The following is an 18,514-nucleotide window of genomic DNA, read 5'->3' as shown; positions in this document are numbered from 1 at the left end:
TAAGGGCACGTACTTCGGTTGCAGTTTGTCCCCGGCCCTGGTTGGTCGTGCGGGTGGCAGCCACTCGATGTGTCCCAATACTAAGTCTCTACAAGTTCAAGAAGATTGAAATCATATCAAGCATCTTCTCAGATCACAATGGCGTGAAACTAGAAATCAATTGCAACAAGAACATGCAAAGACATTTGAACACATGGAAGCTAAATAGCATGTTATTAAACAATGAATGGGTTACCGAGGAGATCAAGGAAGAAATTAAAAACCTCTGGAAACCAATGAAAATGAACACACAACAACACAAAATGTATGGGATGCTACGAAAGCAGTTCTGAGAGGGAAATTCATAGCACTACAGGTCTACCTCAAGAAATAAGAAAAATTTCTAATAGACTGTCTAACCTCACAACCTAAAGAACTAGAAAGCAAACAGAAATAAAACCCAAGAGCAAGTAGAAGGAAGGAAATAGTAAAGATCAGAGCAGAAAAAAATGACATGGAGACAAAAAAAAAAATCAAAGGATCAGTGAAACAGCTGGTTTTTCAAAAAGATAAACAAGATTGATAGACCCTTAGCTAGACTCACCAAGAAACAGAGAGAACCCAAATACACAAAATCAGAAATGAAAGAGAAGTAACAACTGACACCACAGAAATACAAAAGATCGTTAACAACTACTATGAACAATTACACTGCAACAAATTCTATAATCTAAGCAAAATGGACAAATTTCTAGAAACACATAGTCTCCCAAAACTGGACTGGGAAGAGATAGAAAACTTGAACAGACCAAAATAACTAAGGAAATTGAAGAGGTAATCAAGACTCTCCCAGCAAACAAAAGCCCAGGCCCGATGGCTTCACGGGGGAGTTTTACTGAACATTCAAAAAAGAACTAACACCCATTCTCCTCAAACTATTTCAAAAATTTCAAGAAGAAGGAAGACTTCCAAACTCGTTTTATGAGGCCAGCATAATTCTAATTCCAAAACCAGAAAAAGGCACTACAAAGAAAGAAAACTACAGGCCAATATCCCTGATGAACATAGATTCCAAAATCCTGAACAAAATGTTAGCAAATCAGATCCAGCAATACATCAAAAAAATTATTCACCATGACCAAGTGGGAATTATCCCAGGGATGCAAGGCTGCTATAATATTCGCAAATCAATAAATGTGATACACCACATAAATAAAATGAAGAATAAAAACCACATGATCATATCAATAGATGCTGAAAAAGCATTCGGCTAAATCCAGCATCCATTTCTGATAAAATGTGGGAATAGAGAGATCATATCTAGACATAATAAAGGCCATATATGAAAGACCTACAGCCAACATCATACTCAATGGGCAGAAACTAAAAGCATTTCCCTTAAGAACAGGAACAAGACAGGGATGCCCACTTTCGCTACTCTTATTTAACATAGTACTGGAAGTCTTAGCCACAGCAATCAGACATGAAGTAAAAATAAAAGAGATCTAATTGGAAAGGAGGAAGTGAAACTGTCATTATTTGCAGATGACATGATATTATACATAGAAAACCCTAAAGACTCCATCAAAAATCTACTAGACTTAAATGAATTTGGCAAAGTAGCAGGATATAAAATTAGTGTCAAGAAATCGACGGCATTATTATACACCAATGATGAACTCACAGAAAGAGAAACTGAAAAAACAATGCCATTTACCATCCTGGCAAAAAAATGAAGATACCTAGGAATAAACTTAACCAAAGAAGTAAAGGACCTATTTTCAGAAAACTACAGGACATTGAAAAAAGAAATAGAAGAAGATATAAAAAAGTGGAAGCACATACCTTGTTCATGGATTGGAAGAATTAACATCATTAAAATGTCCATATTACCCAAAGCAATCTATATATTTTTTTTCTTTTTGCATTTATCTTCAGATAAAGCAGGAGGGAGAGACAGGGGAAGAGAGAGAGAGAGACATCGACGTTGAGAGAGACACATCGAGTGGTTGCCACCCACATGACCCCAACCAGGGCAGGGACAAACCGCAACCGAGTTACGTGCCCTTAGCGGGAACTGAACCTGGGACTCTCTGGTCCGCAGGCTGATGCTCTAACCGCTGAGCCAAACTGACCAGGGTTCCAAAGCAGTCTATAGATTCAGTGAGATCCCCATCAAAATACCAATGACATATTTCACAGAACTAGAACAAATACTTCAAAAGTTCATATGGAACCAGCCCTGGCCGGTTTGGCTCAGCGGTTAAAGCGGCAGCCTGCAGTCCAGAGAGACCCGGGTTTGGTTCCCACTAAGAGCACGTACCTTGGTTGCAGTTTGTCCCCGGCCCTGGTTGGGTTGTGCGGGTGGCAACCACTCGATGTGTCCCTTTCACATCCATGTTTCTCTCTGTCTTTTCCCACTCTATCTGAACAAAAAATGGAAAAATGTCCTCGGGTGAGTATAGAAGAAAAATAAACCAAAAAAAAAGGTTATATGGAACCAAAAAAGACCCTGAATAGCCACAGCAACCTTGAAAAAGAAGGACAAAGTAGGTGGGATCACAATATCAGATATCAGGTTATACTACAAAGCTACTGTAATTAAAACAGCCTGGTATTGGCACAAGAACAGGCATATAGACCAGTGGAACAGAACAGAGAACCCAGAAATGGACCCAAGGCAATATGCTCCATTAATATCTGACAAAGGTGGAAAGAGCATACAGTGGAGTAAAGACAGCCTCTTTAATAAATGGTGTTGGGAAAATTGGACAGCTACATGCAAAAAAATGAAACTAGACCATCAGCTTACACCATACACAAGAATAAACTCGAAATGGATAAAAGACTTAAATGTGACCCATGAATCCATAAAAATCCTAGAAGAAAATGTAGGCAACAAAATTTCGGACATCATACGCAGCAGAATTTTCACTGGTACATCACCTAAGGCAACAGAAACAAAGAAAAAAAATGAACACATGGGTCTACATCAAACTAAAAAGCTTCTGCACAGCAAACGAAACAACCATCAGAATGGAAAGGCAACCCACTGTATAGGAGACCATCATTGCCAATGATACATCAGATAAGGGGTTAATTTCCAAAATATATAGAGTGCTCATACAACTCAACAAAAGGAAGACAAAGAACCCAATTAAAAAATGGGCAGAGGAGCTGAATAGACACCTCTCCAAACAGGACATACAAATGGTCAAGAGACATATGAAGAAATGCTCAACATCACTAATCTTCAGAGAGATGCAAATTAAAATAACAATGAGGTATCACCTCACACCAGTCAGAATGGCCGCTATCAACAAATCATCAAATAAGTGTTGGTGAGGGTGTGGAGAAAAAGGACTCGAGTACACTGCTGGTGGGAATGCAGACTGGTGCAGCCACTGTGGAAAACAATATGGTGTTACCTCAAAAAATTAAAAATTGAATTACCATTTGACCCAGTGATCCCGCTTCTAGGAATATACTCTAAGAAACCTTAAACACCGACCAGAAAGAATATATGTACCCCCATGTTCATAGCAGCACTATTTACAATAGCTAAGATCTGGAAACAGCCCAAATGTCCATCAGTAGACAAATGGATAAAAAAGTAGTGGTACATATACACAATGGAGTACTATGCAGCTGTAAGAAAGATCTCTTATCCTTTGAGACGACATGGAGGAACCTGGAAAGTATTACTCTAAGCGAAACAAGCCAATCAGGTAAAAGACAAATACCATGTGATCTCACTTATTTGTGGAATATCATGAACATAACAGTCTGAGAAATAGGGTAGACCCAGAGAGGTGGAAGTAGCGTACAGACTGACAACCCTCAGAAGATAGGGTGGTGGGGGGAGGGAAGAGAAACCACAGAACTTATATGCATGTACACATAACCAATTGACACGGACAACAAAGCCGAGGATGGGGTTGGGGGCATGGGGAGGAGGGTGTCAATGGGGAAAAAAGGGAGAACCCTCTGTAACAAAAATAAAGTTAAATAAATGAAAGGGAGGAAAGGAGGGAGGGAAAGAAAAAAGAAAAAGAACGAAGAAACATCTATGAGAGAGAACATCGATTGGCCACCTCCTACATGTTCCCCACTGGGGATCGGGCCTGCAACCTGGTCGTGTGCCCTCACCAGAAATCAAATTGGTGACCTCTTGGTGCATGGGCCTTCTTTAGACAAGTTATTCCTAAAGAATTGTAAGCCAATTGGTCATAGCTCCTGGCATCTTTATATGAATCTCAGATCTGGGTCTTAACTGCATGGCTTCCAAATGTGTCAGTATTTACCCTTCCTTTCAGGGGCCTTCTTAGTGCCTTAGTAATCCTTTCTGTTTCTCTCTGCAGGGCCATGACCTACCTGTTGATTCTAAAATCCACAGGCATACAAAAAATAAGATATCAGAGAATATGTTTAGTTTATTTTCTAATTTGAAGCAAGCAAAACCTCTGTTGTACAATGTATTCATCACTTCCCATTGGTGTCCTTTGGCTTGTAGTTCTAACTGTACCTGCTGGTCAGGTTGCAGAGGAGACTATAATTGAAGAAGAAGAAGAAGAAGAAGAGAAAGAAGAAGCAGAGAAGTTGCCATTGACTAAGAAACCAAGGGTAGAAGAGATGACAAACATTGTGGAAGAAAGCAAGGTAATGTTTTTAGCAGTATGTAGAGAAGAGAAGGGAAAGAATTAAAAGCCAAAACTTTTGCCCTGGCCGGTTTGGTTCAGCGGTTGGAGCGTCGGCCTGCGGTCCGGAGAGACCCGGGTTCGGTTCCCGCAAAGGGCACGTACCTCGGTTGCAGTTTGTCCCTGGCCCTGGTTGGTTGTGCGGGTGGCAGCCACTCGATGTGTCCCTTCACATCGATGTTTCTCTCTCTCTCTGTTCCTCTCTCTCCCTCCCACTCTACCTGAACAAAAAATGGAAAAATAAAAAATAAAAAAAAAATAATAAAATAAAAGCCAAAACTTTTCAGGCCTGAACCCTTTTTAAAAGTCCTTTTGTGTACTCTGGATAATCTGTGATCAGGAATTCTTAGCTGGTGGTGATATGGTTTACTTTCACAGGAAGGCACTGAAAGAGAGCTACTACAGCAGCAGCTCCAGGAGGCCAATCGAAGAGCCCAGGAATACCGACACCAGCTCCTAAAGAAAGAGCAGGAGGCAGAACAGTACCGCCTCAAGCTGGAGGCCATGGCCCGACAACAGCCCAATGGAGTTGATTTCACCATGGTTGAAGAGGTGGCTGAGGTAGATGCTGTAGTAGTCACAGAGGGGGAGATGGAAGAGAGAGAGACGGAAGTGACCAGGTCAGGAGGGACCACAGAGCCTCATCCTGGAGTTTCCCTGGAAACTGTTTCATCTTAACATACAAGGGCCACAATTTGTACTGTGTCCATCTTTTTCCCCTTCTCAAGAGAAAATACGGAGGACAAACCTTGCATAAAAACTAAGAATGTCCTTAAGAAGAAAACTATAGCTGGGTACAATGCTTGGGCTCAGGAAGGCTCTCTATGCAACTGAAAAAATCAAAGCCAAATTTAGGGAACACTTCTGAGAGGCCAAAAAAGTAAGGACCAAATTTCTCAGTTTACATTATTGCTTTAAGCATAGAGGTAAAAGAATGTTGCATGTTGTAGGTTGATTGTTTTTTTTAAAACTGACTTTTTACCAAAAGATATTACTTTCTATCAAAAGATTTTTTAATAACATTCCTAATACAAGCCCACCCAGATCCTTTAATAGTTGTACCATCAAGTGACCTGAAAATTTGCTTTAGATTTATGATGTGTGTCTGTTACAGAAGAAAACTAATTGAGAGGGAGATTAGGAGCAAGCTTTGAGGAAGAGGAGGGAATATAGTCTAATTCTAAAGGAGCAGGCGCTCCCCACTATCCTGAGTTAACTTCACTAAAAAGGAATTTGTGATTGCCTGACTAAATTTGCATCCATTGTGTGTCTGTAGCTCAGTAGCCAGTATAAGAAACAAGTATACTTTTTTTTACATGCATCTTTATTGTTAAAAGTATTACAGATGTCCCCCCTCCCCCATTGACACCCTAAAATACAGAAACAAACAAAAAAAAATGCAAAGGAATGAAAACTTGTTTATGTGGAGAAGTGTGTATAAATCCAAAATCCTCCAGGCTGGCTTTCACAATGCTGGAAAGTGGCCAAAAGAGGCTTGTTGGGGTTATAAAACAATCTGGTGTTGAGATACAAACTTTGCTCTGGCTGGATTTTACAAAATTGCAATCAGGATGGTAGTCTGTTGTTAGAACAACTTGCTTCCAAACATTTATTTATGTAATATTAAGCTTTAATAGCAATCCTTTAATTTTATAAAAGTTTGTTGAGTTTTCTAAGTGTGCCTTTCTGTAGAGCTTACACAGTATCCTCTTATATGCAATAAAAGGAGGGAGAGACAGTTGTTGAGGATGTTGTGTAGTATTGTTGCCATTTGATTTGGGATGAGCAGATTGCCTGTTTCTTTAAGACAGGACCTTATTGCAGAGCTTTTGTGCCTTATAGGTGCTTGGTGTGTGCTGGCAAAGGGAGTAAGAACAGTTGTGCCTAGAGTAAGGAACCAAACCTTCTGGACAGATACTTCATCTGCCTTACTCCCTTCTCTCCCACTGTGCCTGCTCCCTTTGCCTAGACACTTTTGGAAAGTGTTTCATTGCTTGGTTTCTTTGTGTGCCAGCTTGGAGATTTTTCAAAAGAAAGGGAAATATGGATGGAGAGAGAGGTGGTGGAGAGGTTACATTACAGAGGTTATGCCTTTGAAATTGGGCTCTTACCGTGCTTGACTTGCTTGCTTGCTTTGTTGTAAATGACAAGAAGAAACCGGAGGGAGATGAGCCAAGAAAACATTTGAATGACTTTTTAGAATATGGTTTTCTTAATTAGCGATCATGAGGAAAACATACATTTTTAATTTGGAATAAAACTTGACAGTTAACATGGTTCTCTTTACCTTGATTAGTAAAGTAATTTGCCACAGTTTTCCAGAGGTGAAAAATCATTTTGGGCTCAAAATGAACTGAAAACATAATTCCCCAAACCAAATTTAACAAGCAGAATTGGCTATTAGAGGCTTCTAGGCAAAAATGTCAGTTTTGACATTAATATTGATGACTAGCCACCTTAGCTTGGTTGTCCCCATGGACTTGAGTACTGAGCATTTCCCAGTTAGCCAGCGATTACTCTGGGTTGTTTCTAATGATGGAGAAATGCAGTGGAGGAGCCTAGGTAAGGATGAGGATAAAATTATGGTATCTGCTGTCAAATTGTCCTGTTTCTGTTTGCGATTTTTTTCCAAAGTCCTTTTGTGAACCAGGTGCTAACAATAAGCTGCTATTGTGTACCATTTCAGAGCCTTAGCTTAACTGTAGATGGACCAGGTGTCATTTTAGATGTGTTTTGTTTATATTCTTGTTGTATATGTTGACTTTAATTCCTTTTTTTTCCTTTCCTGTTAAGGGTGTAGAGATGAACACTGCAGAATATATTCAGGCCGTACCACCTCACTCTCTAGGGTAGCCTATGATTGGGAGTGGGGAGTTTCCATCCAACAACCCGTTTTGAGCATATAGACTCCCTACTATTTTGAGGAACTGTTTATCAGTTCTTATTATCTTTATATAGGAGACTGTCATTCCTACAGAAAAATCTCAAATACAACCCAAATCAATTTCTGATGATGGTGTCTCTGAGGCTGGGAGTTAAAGGAGAGGTTGGGATAGGAAGAGAGAGAAGGGAAATGTCTGGAAAGGGGTGAATAGCAAAAAGATACTTGTTTTTATTTCCTTGGAATAGACCCAGAGAAGGGAAAATAAGATTTGGTCTCCAGTTGTATTGTCATGGAGAGAATGGTAAGTCAAGATCCCTTGAAGTAGTTAAAAGTTAAATACTAAATGCATTAATGGCAATACCATTTTATGATTTTGCATTTATTTTGGGATCAGCCATGGAAGTTGGGAAAATGTGGCTAGATATTCTGGGTTAGGGAATTCCAATTGGCCTTTGGCAAGGTTGGATTACAGAGAATCAAATAACAGACAAGTGGGTCAGAGTTGGTACTTGAACAGAAGAAACCTGGAGCCTAGGATGATTGCCTACTTTAAAATAAAGCTGCTTTAATAATATCAGTATTAATATAGGACTTTTACACGCTACCTTTGCATTCTGATCTTAAGCCTACCCCGCAAATAAAGAAAAAAGTAAATCTTAACATTTCTGTTCTTGTTCCTGGCATCAGGGAAATTACTTATAAATGTATAAGTGTACATTCTGTTCCTATCACTACCTCTGTAGGATCTCTTCATTGTAATGCCAGAGTTGAGGTCTTTTAACTGAAATATTGGAAAACTTGGCATTAGGTTTTCTATTTTGAACTCAATACCTTAAAAGATGTTTTTTTTCTCTGTCAGATCTGTGTTCAGTTATTTTTGCCTTTGCATTTCCCCATTCTTCAGCCTTACCCTTGCATTATTAAAATTTGTGTGTCTGCTCAATAACGTTAGAAATATATGGCATACAAAATTTCTTTCTTTCTTTATATTGATGTAAAAGAAATGAATTTACCAGAGAGCTGTGCATTTGAAGTTAGGTATCATGTGACCAGAGCTTTTATATATATATATGTATATATATATATATATATATATATTTTTTTTTTTTTTCCATTGATTTTGAGAGAGAGAGGAAGGGAAAGAGAGGGAGAGAGAAACATGGATATGAGAGAGAAATGCTGATCGGCTGCCTCCTGCATGCCTCCTACTGGGACTCGAGTCTGCAACCCAGGTATGTGCCCTGAATGGGAATCAAACTGGCAACCTTTTGGTGCACAGAATGATGCCCAACCAATTGAGCCACTTTGGCCGGGCATGACTGGGGCCTTTTTAATGCCCCTTTGCTGGGTGTATATTAGTGTGTATATTTATAAATATATATGGATTTTCTCACTTTTCTCTTTATTTGAGGTTCAACTCTCAAGTACCTGGTATAACCTGGAAATATTTTATTTCATTAAATGTGTGAGAGAGGGTTTCTTTGGATTTAATAAAGGGCCTGAGGAAGAAAAAGCATTGCTTTGGCCCTTCTCTGAGATGTGTGCTCTAACAGGCAGTAATGAGAAACCTGAGGAGTGAAGCCCCGGGGAGAACCAGTACCTGACTTTACAGAGATCTGTGTAGCATTTAGTGATGACACCATGTAAACTAAAAGGTTCAGAGCAGCGTCGAGGTCGAGATGGAGCCGCCTTTCCACAGAGCAAGCCTTCTTTCCACTCCTGCGGCAACTGTTTTGACTGGCACTTGTTCAATCTCTTACACCTCTACTCCTGTGCAGACATCTCTGTTTGGCCAGAAAATGAGCTTAAGAATGAGATACATGTCAAGACCATCTATGTGCTGCTCTAAGCTCTTATCTATCTCCATTTTATGTGATGAATATTTTCCTCTTCTGAGTTAGTATTCTTATTTCCTATGCCAATATGTTGAGCAAGAAGAATATTAATTCAAATTAAGTAGCTTTGAGCCTTTGGTGCTGCCTTTTATTTTATTTTTTGAGCCTCTAGAATTAGAGGGTGGGGTGACATTCCTAGACTCTGTAGTAGCAATTTGGTTTGTTAATGGCAGGAAATTGTGATTCCCTATCTTTCTGTGTCCTACCCTTTCCCCTCTAACTACTTCTGTGACCCCGTTGTTTTTATCTCATAGAGTCTTTCCCAGAACTAGAACTTAATTAGTAGGTCATTTGTAATCTATGGGCCTTGTCTTTCCTCTTTCCACCCCCTCTATCACTGCTACATATTTTCTATTTATTTTAAAGTGGTTTTTTTCTGAGAATTTAGGTCACACCCTATAATCCTGTGCTTCATAGTTGATTTCAGGCATCTTGCTTTATCAGTAATGATAACAGCTCCCTTCTCTGGCTTTGCTCTGTATACTGTCCTCCTGCTAAGGCCATTTGTGTTGGGGTGGGGGAGGGGGGCTTGTGGGGTAAGGAGAGAAAGACTGTGGGTAGAGTAACTAGATGCTTCTTAAAATGTCCTCCATTTTTCAGGTTGTCTGACAGCTTTATGTACAGTATGTTTTAGGAAAAGTTAAATATACTTCTCTTTTTTATTTAGGATTTTAATAAAATAGGGTTTGATTCTGATGAGCAAGATACACTGTGTGTATGTTTGTGGGGGTGAGCATTTGTGTATATATATACCTATACAGGTCTATATTATATATACCATTTTTGTACTATCATTTAAAATAAAGATGTTTCTTAATAAAATATCAAAGTCTTATCATTTCAGGGTGTCATTGAAATATTTTACATCTTCTGGGCAAAAATGTTATCTACTCCCTGATCACAGATAAACCTCAATACAGGCATGTGCCACTTAACGACAGGGATATGTTCTAAGAAATACATTGAAAATAATAAATAAATAAATACACGTGCACACACACACACCTTTAGGCAATTTTGTTGTGTGAACATCATAAAGTGTACTTATACAAACCTAGGTGCTCCTAGCTACAAACCTAGACAGCATGTTAACTCCACTGAATACTGTAGGCAACTATGACTCAGTGGTATTTGTATATCTAAACATAGACGTATAGTAAAAATATGGTATTAAAGATGAAGAATGGTACACATTACTGGTACTCTTTACCATGAGTGAAGCGTTCAGGGCTAGAAGTTGCTCTGGGTGAGTCAGTGAGTGAGTGATGAGTGAATGTGAAGGTCAAGGACATTAGTATACACTACTGTAGACTTTTAAACACTCTATACTTATGCTACACTAAATTTATTTTTTTTAAAAACAACAAAACATGCGAATAAATCAACCACAGGAGAAAATGATGCAATCAAGAGACACGGTAAACACAAGATGTATGAGGCTGCTGATGGCATTAACGCTGTCTTACAGCAAAACTTTTTTACTCTAAAATAACAATAAAAACTGTAGTGAATACAGCCTGGCTGATGTGGCTCAGTGGATTGAGCCTTCTCCCGTGGACTGAGAGGTGCCGTTAGACTCCCAGTCAGGACACATGCCTGGGTTTCAGGCTCGATCCCCAGCAAGGGGCATGCAGAAGGCAGCTGATCGATGTTTCTCTCACATCAATGTTTCTATCTCTCTCTCCCTTCCTCACTCTCTAAAACTTAAATAAAAACATTTTTAAAAAGTGTAGTAAACCATGGAGATCCCATCCCTTCTAGTGGCCACTTACAGCCCACATTTATTTATGTATGTAATAAAGAAATTTGATTTGTGTGGGTGTGTCATGTTATTTAGAGACATAGTCTTAGTAAAAAAAAAAAAAAAAGTATAGTAAATACATAAACCAGTAACAGTTGTTTATCATTACCAGATCAGCTCCATTATAATATGAGAGTCATGTATGCAGTTGAGTGAAACATCATTATGTGGTACATGACTGTAGTAAGTTTTCCCTGTCCAACTGAACTAATGGAGAAGTGGCAGAAAGGCCCTGAGGGGAGGTTCTTTCCCCTGTTGGGGTTCTTCTAACCCATTCACACCCTCTGCCTTTTCCTTAATTAGCTACTCTTTAGCTGGTATTCTTTTTTTTTCTTTTTTTTAAATCCTCAACCGAGGATATTCTTCCATCAATCTTCAGATAGAGTGGGAGGGAGGGAGAGAGAGAGAAATATCGATATGAGAGGGACACATCGACTGGTTGCCTCCCGCAGGACCCTGGCCAGGGCTGGGGACGAACCGCAACCGAGGTACATGCCCTTGACCGGAATTGAACCTGAGACTCTGGTCCGTGGGCGGACACTCTAACCACTGAGCCAAACTGGCCAAGGCTCAGCTGGTATTCTTAACAGGCAGAGCAAATTGAAGTAAGAAATGAAGTAGGGGGGAAAAAATCGAGAATGGAGAGAGCTTTTGATTGGCTTGTTAAATTTACATTTTCCTTCCTTCTCTCACCCCCTCCCTCACACACACACTCACACTCCCTTCCCTAAAAGCAAACAACCAAGAGAGAACAGTAGCTGAAGGAAATGATTATGTGCCTTTACATAAATGATTATGGGAGTAAAGTCAATACTGAGAGAGATACAGCGGGGGAAACATCAGCTTCAGAGAGGCTTGAAAAGAGTGGATTTGCTCTGCTGGCTCTTCAGCTATTCAGTTAATAAGGTGCTTGTTATCTCAGTCCAACTCAGCACACATTTATTAAGTAAATACAAGTAGCAATCTAGTTGTGTCACAAATCTCATTGATAGCCAGGGCTGAATAGATCCATCTGGCTGGCAAAATGGGTGTCCCTATCTAGGGTATTATAGTGTTTGCAAAAGTTGCTCCATTGGCAATAAGGTTGCCTTTCTCAAATACAGGAGGGTAATACTAAAGTCAAAGATATGTAAGCATCTGTGTTCAACAATTAGAATCTCCAGGCAAGCTCACAAAGTCAATATTTAGGGGATTGAACACCTACCATGTATTAGGCTGTGTATAGATCATTGCTTTTTGATAAATAACAGTGTGCGTATTATTTATAAGATACGTCTGGTTTGGCAGGTACCCCATAAATGTATTATATATACAGTCTTTGCTGAGAGAAAAAGAGCAAGGACTTGAGGAGCGTTGAGAAACACACACACACATACACAAATGAGAGTCTTGTTGAATTAAAATCCTAGCAAGAGAAATTATCAGGAATATGAGAGTTCAAAGGGAATTGAATAGGAATCTAGAGTTATCTGAGGGATAACTTACTTTCTTTCTTTCTTTCTTTCTTTCTTTCTTTCTTTCTTTCTTATTTATTTTTTAAATTTATTTATTTTTTATCCTCACCCGAGGACATTTTTCCATTTTTTGTTCAGATAGAGTGAAAGGGAGAGAGAAGAAGAAGAAGAGAGAGAGAGAGAAACATCCATGTGAAAGGGACACATCGAGTGGCTGCCACCCGCACGACCAACCAGGGCCGGGGACAAACCGCAACCGAGGTACGTGCCCTTAGCGGGAACCGAACCCGGGTCTCTCTGGACCTCAGGCTGATGCTCTAACCACTGAGCAAACCAACAGGGCAGAAGGATAATATTCTTAAATGATGGGGGAAAACGTGAACTAGGGCAACTTTCCTAAGAGTCTTCTCTCTGTGAAAGTGAGCCTTCTATTCCAAGATCAATAGGTAGAAAACACAAGAGAAGTTGAAGTGGGAGCAACCTAGTGATAACTACACCTATGTAAGGTTTATGCAAGATGTCTTATAGAGTAAATTAAGACTATAGGGGACCCCTGAGCAAAGCCTGAGGATGCACTCTGTTCCCATAACCAGTCCTAAAGTTTAAGAAGGTCTTATTGTAAAGGAAATTGATGTTTGAAACAGAGGCCAATAGAAATTACAGCTTTCATGCTTTAAGCTTTTGCTACATGTCTGGCAATGAGTCAGGCACTTTGCATCCACAAAAATATACCTATCTTGCAAGTTATGTATTATATTCAGTAATATAGACACACACACAAAGGGAGTTGTGACTTTTCCCAGAGTTTCTCAGCTTTTTGTTTGTCAATCCTCACTCAAGGATATTTTCCCATTGATTTTTAGATAGAATGGAAGGGAGGGAGGGAGAGAGAGAGAATTCAATGTGAGAGAGACATCGATTGGCTGCCTCCGGCAGGACCCTGACGGGCATTGAACCTGCAACCCAGGTAGGTGCCCTTGACCAGGAATCAAACCTGAGACCCTTTGGTCTTCAGGCCGATGTTGTAACCACTGAGCAAAACTGGTCAGGGCAAGAGTTCCTCAGCTTTAAAATACTGTTCTACAACGACAGTTTCTGCAGAGTTACTAGTGTTCATCCCTCTATAGTGTGTCCTTTCATCACAGTAATGTCTTACTTGCCTTTGGGCAGCTTAATTCATCTCGAGTTGCAGTTAAGAACCCGGGGAGATGTAAATTCTCCAAGCAGCCTTTCCTGCAAACTCCACAAAGTAAATTTTGTTCCAAAACTAATTCAGGAGCCATCTCCATAAAGTTGCTGGCCAGCAGTACCTTGAGCAAGGACAAAGAAAACCTCTCTTTGGAGAGCGGATGGGGGTCTTCAACCCTAGGTATGCTGGATATCTTCTCGATCCTTCCAAATTATTCTCCTTTCTCCTGCATTTTATTCTTTCCTGGGAGACTAACCTGCATGGATTTCATTAGTGGGCTCCTGCAGTTTGGCTTATGTTGGACTCAGCCAGTAGAGAGCTCCAGCAGAAGACTGGAGAGAGAGAAAATACACCCCACCCTGGGGTCATCTGGGCCTAGCTGTATCCTTTGATTAAAGGTCACTGCCCTTCTCAAGGCAACCTGTCCTTCCAGGTCCTAGTAACCATTACCTCTGTCCTTTCAGGCTTAAGGCTGTTACTAGCCTCCAGTTACCAACCCATCGCTTGTGTGTATGTGTGTGTGTGTGTGTGTGTGTATTTTTAATATGTTTTTATTGATTTCAGAGAGGAAGGGAGAGGGAGAAACATCAATGATGAGGGAAACATCGCTTGGCTGCCTTTTGCATGCCCCCTCCTGGGGATTAAGCCTGCAACCCCGGCATGTGCCCTGACAGGGAATCTGGGGACCTCCTGGTGCATAGGCCCTTGCTCAACCCCTGAGACATACCAGCCAGGCTGCCCACACTTTTTACAAATAGCCCTTCATGCCCTGGCCAGTGTGGCTCAGTTGGTTGGAGCATTGTCCCGTACACCAGAAGGTGGCAGGTTCGATTCCCGGTCAGGGCACATACCCAGGTTTTGGGTTCAGTCCCCAGTTGGGGCACATAGGGGAGGCAACCAATTAGTGTTTCTTGCTCACATTGATGTTTCTGTCTCTCTCTCCAATAAAAAAATAATAAAATAGCTCTGGCCAGTTTGGCTCAGTGGTAACAGTGTTGGACCGCAGACCAAAGAGTCTCAGGTTCGATTCCAGTGAAGGGCCCGTACCTCAGTTGCAGTTTGGTCCCCAGCCCTGGTTGGGGTTGTGCTTGAGGCAACCAATCCATGTGTCTCTCATATTGATGTTTCTCTCTCTCCTTCTCCCTCCCACTCTATCTGAAGATAAATGGAAAAATATCCTCAGGTGAGGATTTAAAACTAAACTAAAATAAAAATAGCCCTTCATTATTTATTTATTTATTTTTCTTTATTGATATTAGAGAGAGAAGGGGAGAGGAAGATAGAAACATCAGTGAGAGAGAACATCATTTGGCCTCCTCTTGCATGACTCCCACTGGAGATCAGGCCCACAACCTGGGCATGTGCCCTGACCGGGAATCGAACCGGCAACCTCTTGGTGCATGGGTTGATGCTCAACCACTGAGCCACACCAGCCAGCCCTTCATTATTTAGAGCAGGTCATCTATTTCCTGTTGGGACTCTAATATGCCTGGCAAAGTAGGTGATCTTTTGGATTCATAGGCTTCATATTTTATCCACATACTAGAACCTTTCTCTCATACATGTAATCTTACATTCTTATGAGTCAATAGTACTAAAGGGTCAGTTGCTGAATTAAGTAGCAGAGAGTGACTCATACCTGTGTGGTTCCCAAGTGTGGGGTAGTGGCATCAAGGAGACATATATCTGGGAGAGAATAATAGCTCAGACCTGTGACTTAGCTCCCAAAGAACCCAAGATGCTTAACAGCTTTTCAGGCTTTGTGACCGTGGAACCTTCTGTGTTTCAGGTCCCCAAAGCCTTACACAAGCTGATGGACTCTGCCTACTGGGGCCCTGGTTTCTCCATAACCTCCCAGGATACTTCTGAGAAGTCAGCTTAGAAATCCCTCAGGCCCTGGCCGGTTTGGCTCAGCGTTTAGAGCGTCAACCTGCAGACCAATAAGACCCAGGTTCGATTCAGGCCAAGGGCATGTACCTCAGTTGTGGTTCATCCTAGGCCCTGGTCAGGGTCGTGGGAGGCGACCAGTCGATGTGTCTGTCTTGCATCAATGTTTCTCTCTCTCTTCCTCCCTGCTAATCTGTCTAAAGATAAATGGAAAAATATCCTCCGGTGAGGATAAAAAAAAAAAAGAAATCCCTCAGGATGACAACTTTATCCTCCTTTTGGCTCATTCTGGTTTTTCTAAAGACAAAGTTTGAGCTAATATTCTAATTTTTAAAAAGGACTATCAGCCAATTCTTTAATTGGGGTAATGTTTATCCTTCTGTTGTCAGTGATAATAATTTTTTTGAATTCACCCCCTTAATTTATCATTCCTTATTCTTTGTCAGAATGAGGTATATCACGAGTATTAATGAATTGCATACTTGGTAGTAGTTTATTTGGGGCAAATACCTATTTCCCACAAAGTACTTAATTTAAACCTATAGATTTATATGGTACTTAATAAATGCATTGACATATATTCTTTCCATACTTTACAAAAGAAACTGAGGCTTAGATACGGCAGTTGAATTGCCAAGGTCACACACAAAATTATTAAGTGGCAGAGTCCAAGGACTGTTGCTCTCACTGCAACATAGTTGCTTTCACTAGCTTTGAGAAGCTTCTGAGTCCACCTCAGGCACTCTCAGAGAAATCTCCATACTTTATAAATAAGTGGACACCCTTCACAATTAAACTGAATCAGAGACTTTTAACCTGTAAACTGCTGCTGCCTGCAGTTGCAAGGTTGGATTGCTATTGTACTTTTGGGTCTATATTTAAACAGGATCATTTACCCCTTTCCCTGTGGCCATCTTCAGGACAAGAACTAAAGTATTTGTGAGAATTGTCCCTCAGAGGTCTGTGAAAGGGTACAGCCTTAAATTTTTTTCAGCCGGGCTGGTGTGGCTCAGTAGATTGAGCATTGTCCTATGGACTGCGAGGTCCTGTTGAATTCTGATCAGGGCACATGCCTGGGGTTGTGGGCTGGATCCCCAGTAGAGGACGTGTAGGAGGGAGCCAATAGATGTTTCTATCTCTCCCTCCCCATCCCTCTTAAAAAAAAAATTAATAAAAAATAAAAACATTAAAAAAATTTTTTTTCTTTGTCCTGTCTTTAACACCTTGGTTTGATGAGAATAATGAAGTCAAGTGATTGGAAAGATTCTCCACCCCTTCCTTGCTCTCCTCCACTATCTAGGAAACTGGCAGTGGTTTCAAAGTATCTTGGGTTTTTGTTTTTTTTTTAATTTATTTTTCTTTATTGATTTTTCGAGAGAGAGGAAGGGAGAGGGAGAGGCAGAAACATTGATGGGAGAGAGAACATTGATTGGCCGCCTTCTGCATGCTCCCCACTGGGGATCGGGCCCACAACCTGGGCATGTGCCCTGACGGGGAATCGAACCTACCTACGACCATTTGGTGCACGGGTCCACGCTCAACCACTGAGCCACACCGGCCGGGCCAAAGTATCTTGGTTTAAGAAAAGCATGTAATGAGGGAGAAACTGAAACTTCTTTTTTAAATCCTCACCAGAGGACATTTTTTCCATTCATCTTAAGATAGAGTGAGGGGAGGGAAGGAGGAGAGAGAAACATCGACCTGCGAGAGACACAAGGACTGGTAGCCTCCTGCACAACCTCAACCAGGGCCAGGGACGAATTGCAACCGAGGTGCGTGCCCTTGACTGCGACTTCTTGTTGGCGCAGGCTGAGGCTCTAACCACTGAACCAAACCATCCAGGGAAAAACTGAAACTTAAAGGACCTCTCCAACTCGGTGACATGAGCTCCAAGCAGTGTAGACTCTGGAGGACAACTGAATGTGGCTCAAGAAGCTGAGGTGTGAGGAATGTTCAAAGGGCATTTCAAAACCTTAAGGGTAAAATCTATAAATGGTTATAAGGACTCAAAGGGAAACGGTTTACTCGGTAGATCACAAAGTGAGGAATAGCCTAAGCCTGAGTTTGGGGGAACCACCATCTCACAAGCTACCATGCTTTCTCCTTTAGAGCTTTTACACTTGAGTTCTCAACAACCCCATTTTTCAGATGAGGAAACCCAGATTTAGGGCAGAGCTTTGATCTGTCAGGATCACAAAGTAGAAAAAGGCTGACTGAGCTAGAAACGATCTCAGGGTTCTCTCAGGGTTCTTCAAATTGTTCGTAGCGATTTCTGCCGAAGGCATAAAGGGCCTAAAGGCAGGGAACAGGGAGGGCTTGCGAGGCGTCCTTGCTGCAAGGCTTGGTCCGGCCTTCAGGCGGCGCCAGTGGAAGGACGGCCTAGGTCTCCACCTGGGCGGATACTCCTGCCACTTGCGGGCAAAACACCCGATTTATAAACCCACATAAGCAGCCACAGCAGGCGTGGGGCCTTAAGTATTTGCAGCGCGAGGTAGTGGGTGGAGCAGGCGTCGTGTTTGTCCTTCCCAGTGGTCCTGGGGGTAACTGACAGGTATGTGCAGCCAGCCCCAACCAAAGGAACATCCTGACCGCAACACGCTAGCTGAGCTAGCTGATCGTCTGATCGTCCGGGCGCAGGGGTTGAGTGCGGCCCCAGGCGCCATGGAGGCCGGGTAGGTGCACCACGGCACGTGCTCTCAACACCCTCGGCCTCTGCGTAGGGGAACTG

General features: G+C 41.4%; 1 protein-coding gene across 6 annotated transcripts in view; it reads left to right on the top strand.

Moving 5' to 3' along the window:
- The window catches only part of GABPB2 (GA binding protein transcription factor subunit beta 2), a 52,675-nt gene extending 44,070 nt beyond the window's left edge, over positions 1-8,605 (top strand). Inside the window, exons 6-7 of one of the 6 annotated variants that reach the window (XM_036271944.1) lie at positions 4,493-4,638; positions 5,055-8,605. In XM_036271944.1, the coding sequence (XP_036127837.1) occupies positions 4,493-4,638; positions 5,055-5,354 (446 nt within the window). In that variant the 3' untranslated portion in view covers positions 5,355-8,605. The remainder of the gene's footprint in view (positions 1-4,492; positions 4,639-5,054) is intronic. The other 5 variants (XM_036271943.1, XM_036271941.1, XM_036271939.1 and 2 more) reach the window with 5 other exon arrangements.
- The last annotated feature ends 9,909 nt before the right edge of the window (positions 8,606-18,514 follow it).

The sequence above is a fragment of the Molossus molossus genome, unplaced genomic scaffold (assembly GCF_014108415.1).
Source record: "Molossus molossus isolate mMolMol1 unplaced genomic scaffold, mMolMol1.p scaffold_m16_p_20, whole genome shotgun sequence".
Taxonomy (NCBI): Eukaryota; Metazoa; Chordata; class Mammalia; order Chiroptera; family Molossidae; genus Molossus; species Molossus molossus.
Note: the sequence above shows the minus strand (reverse complement) of the source record. Positions and strands in the feature narration are given on the sequence as shown.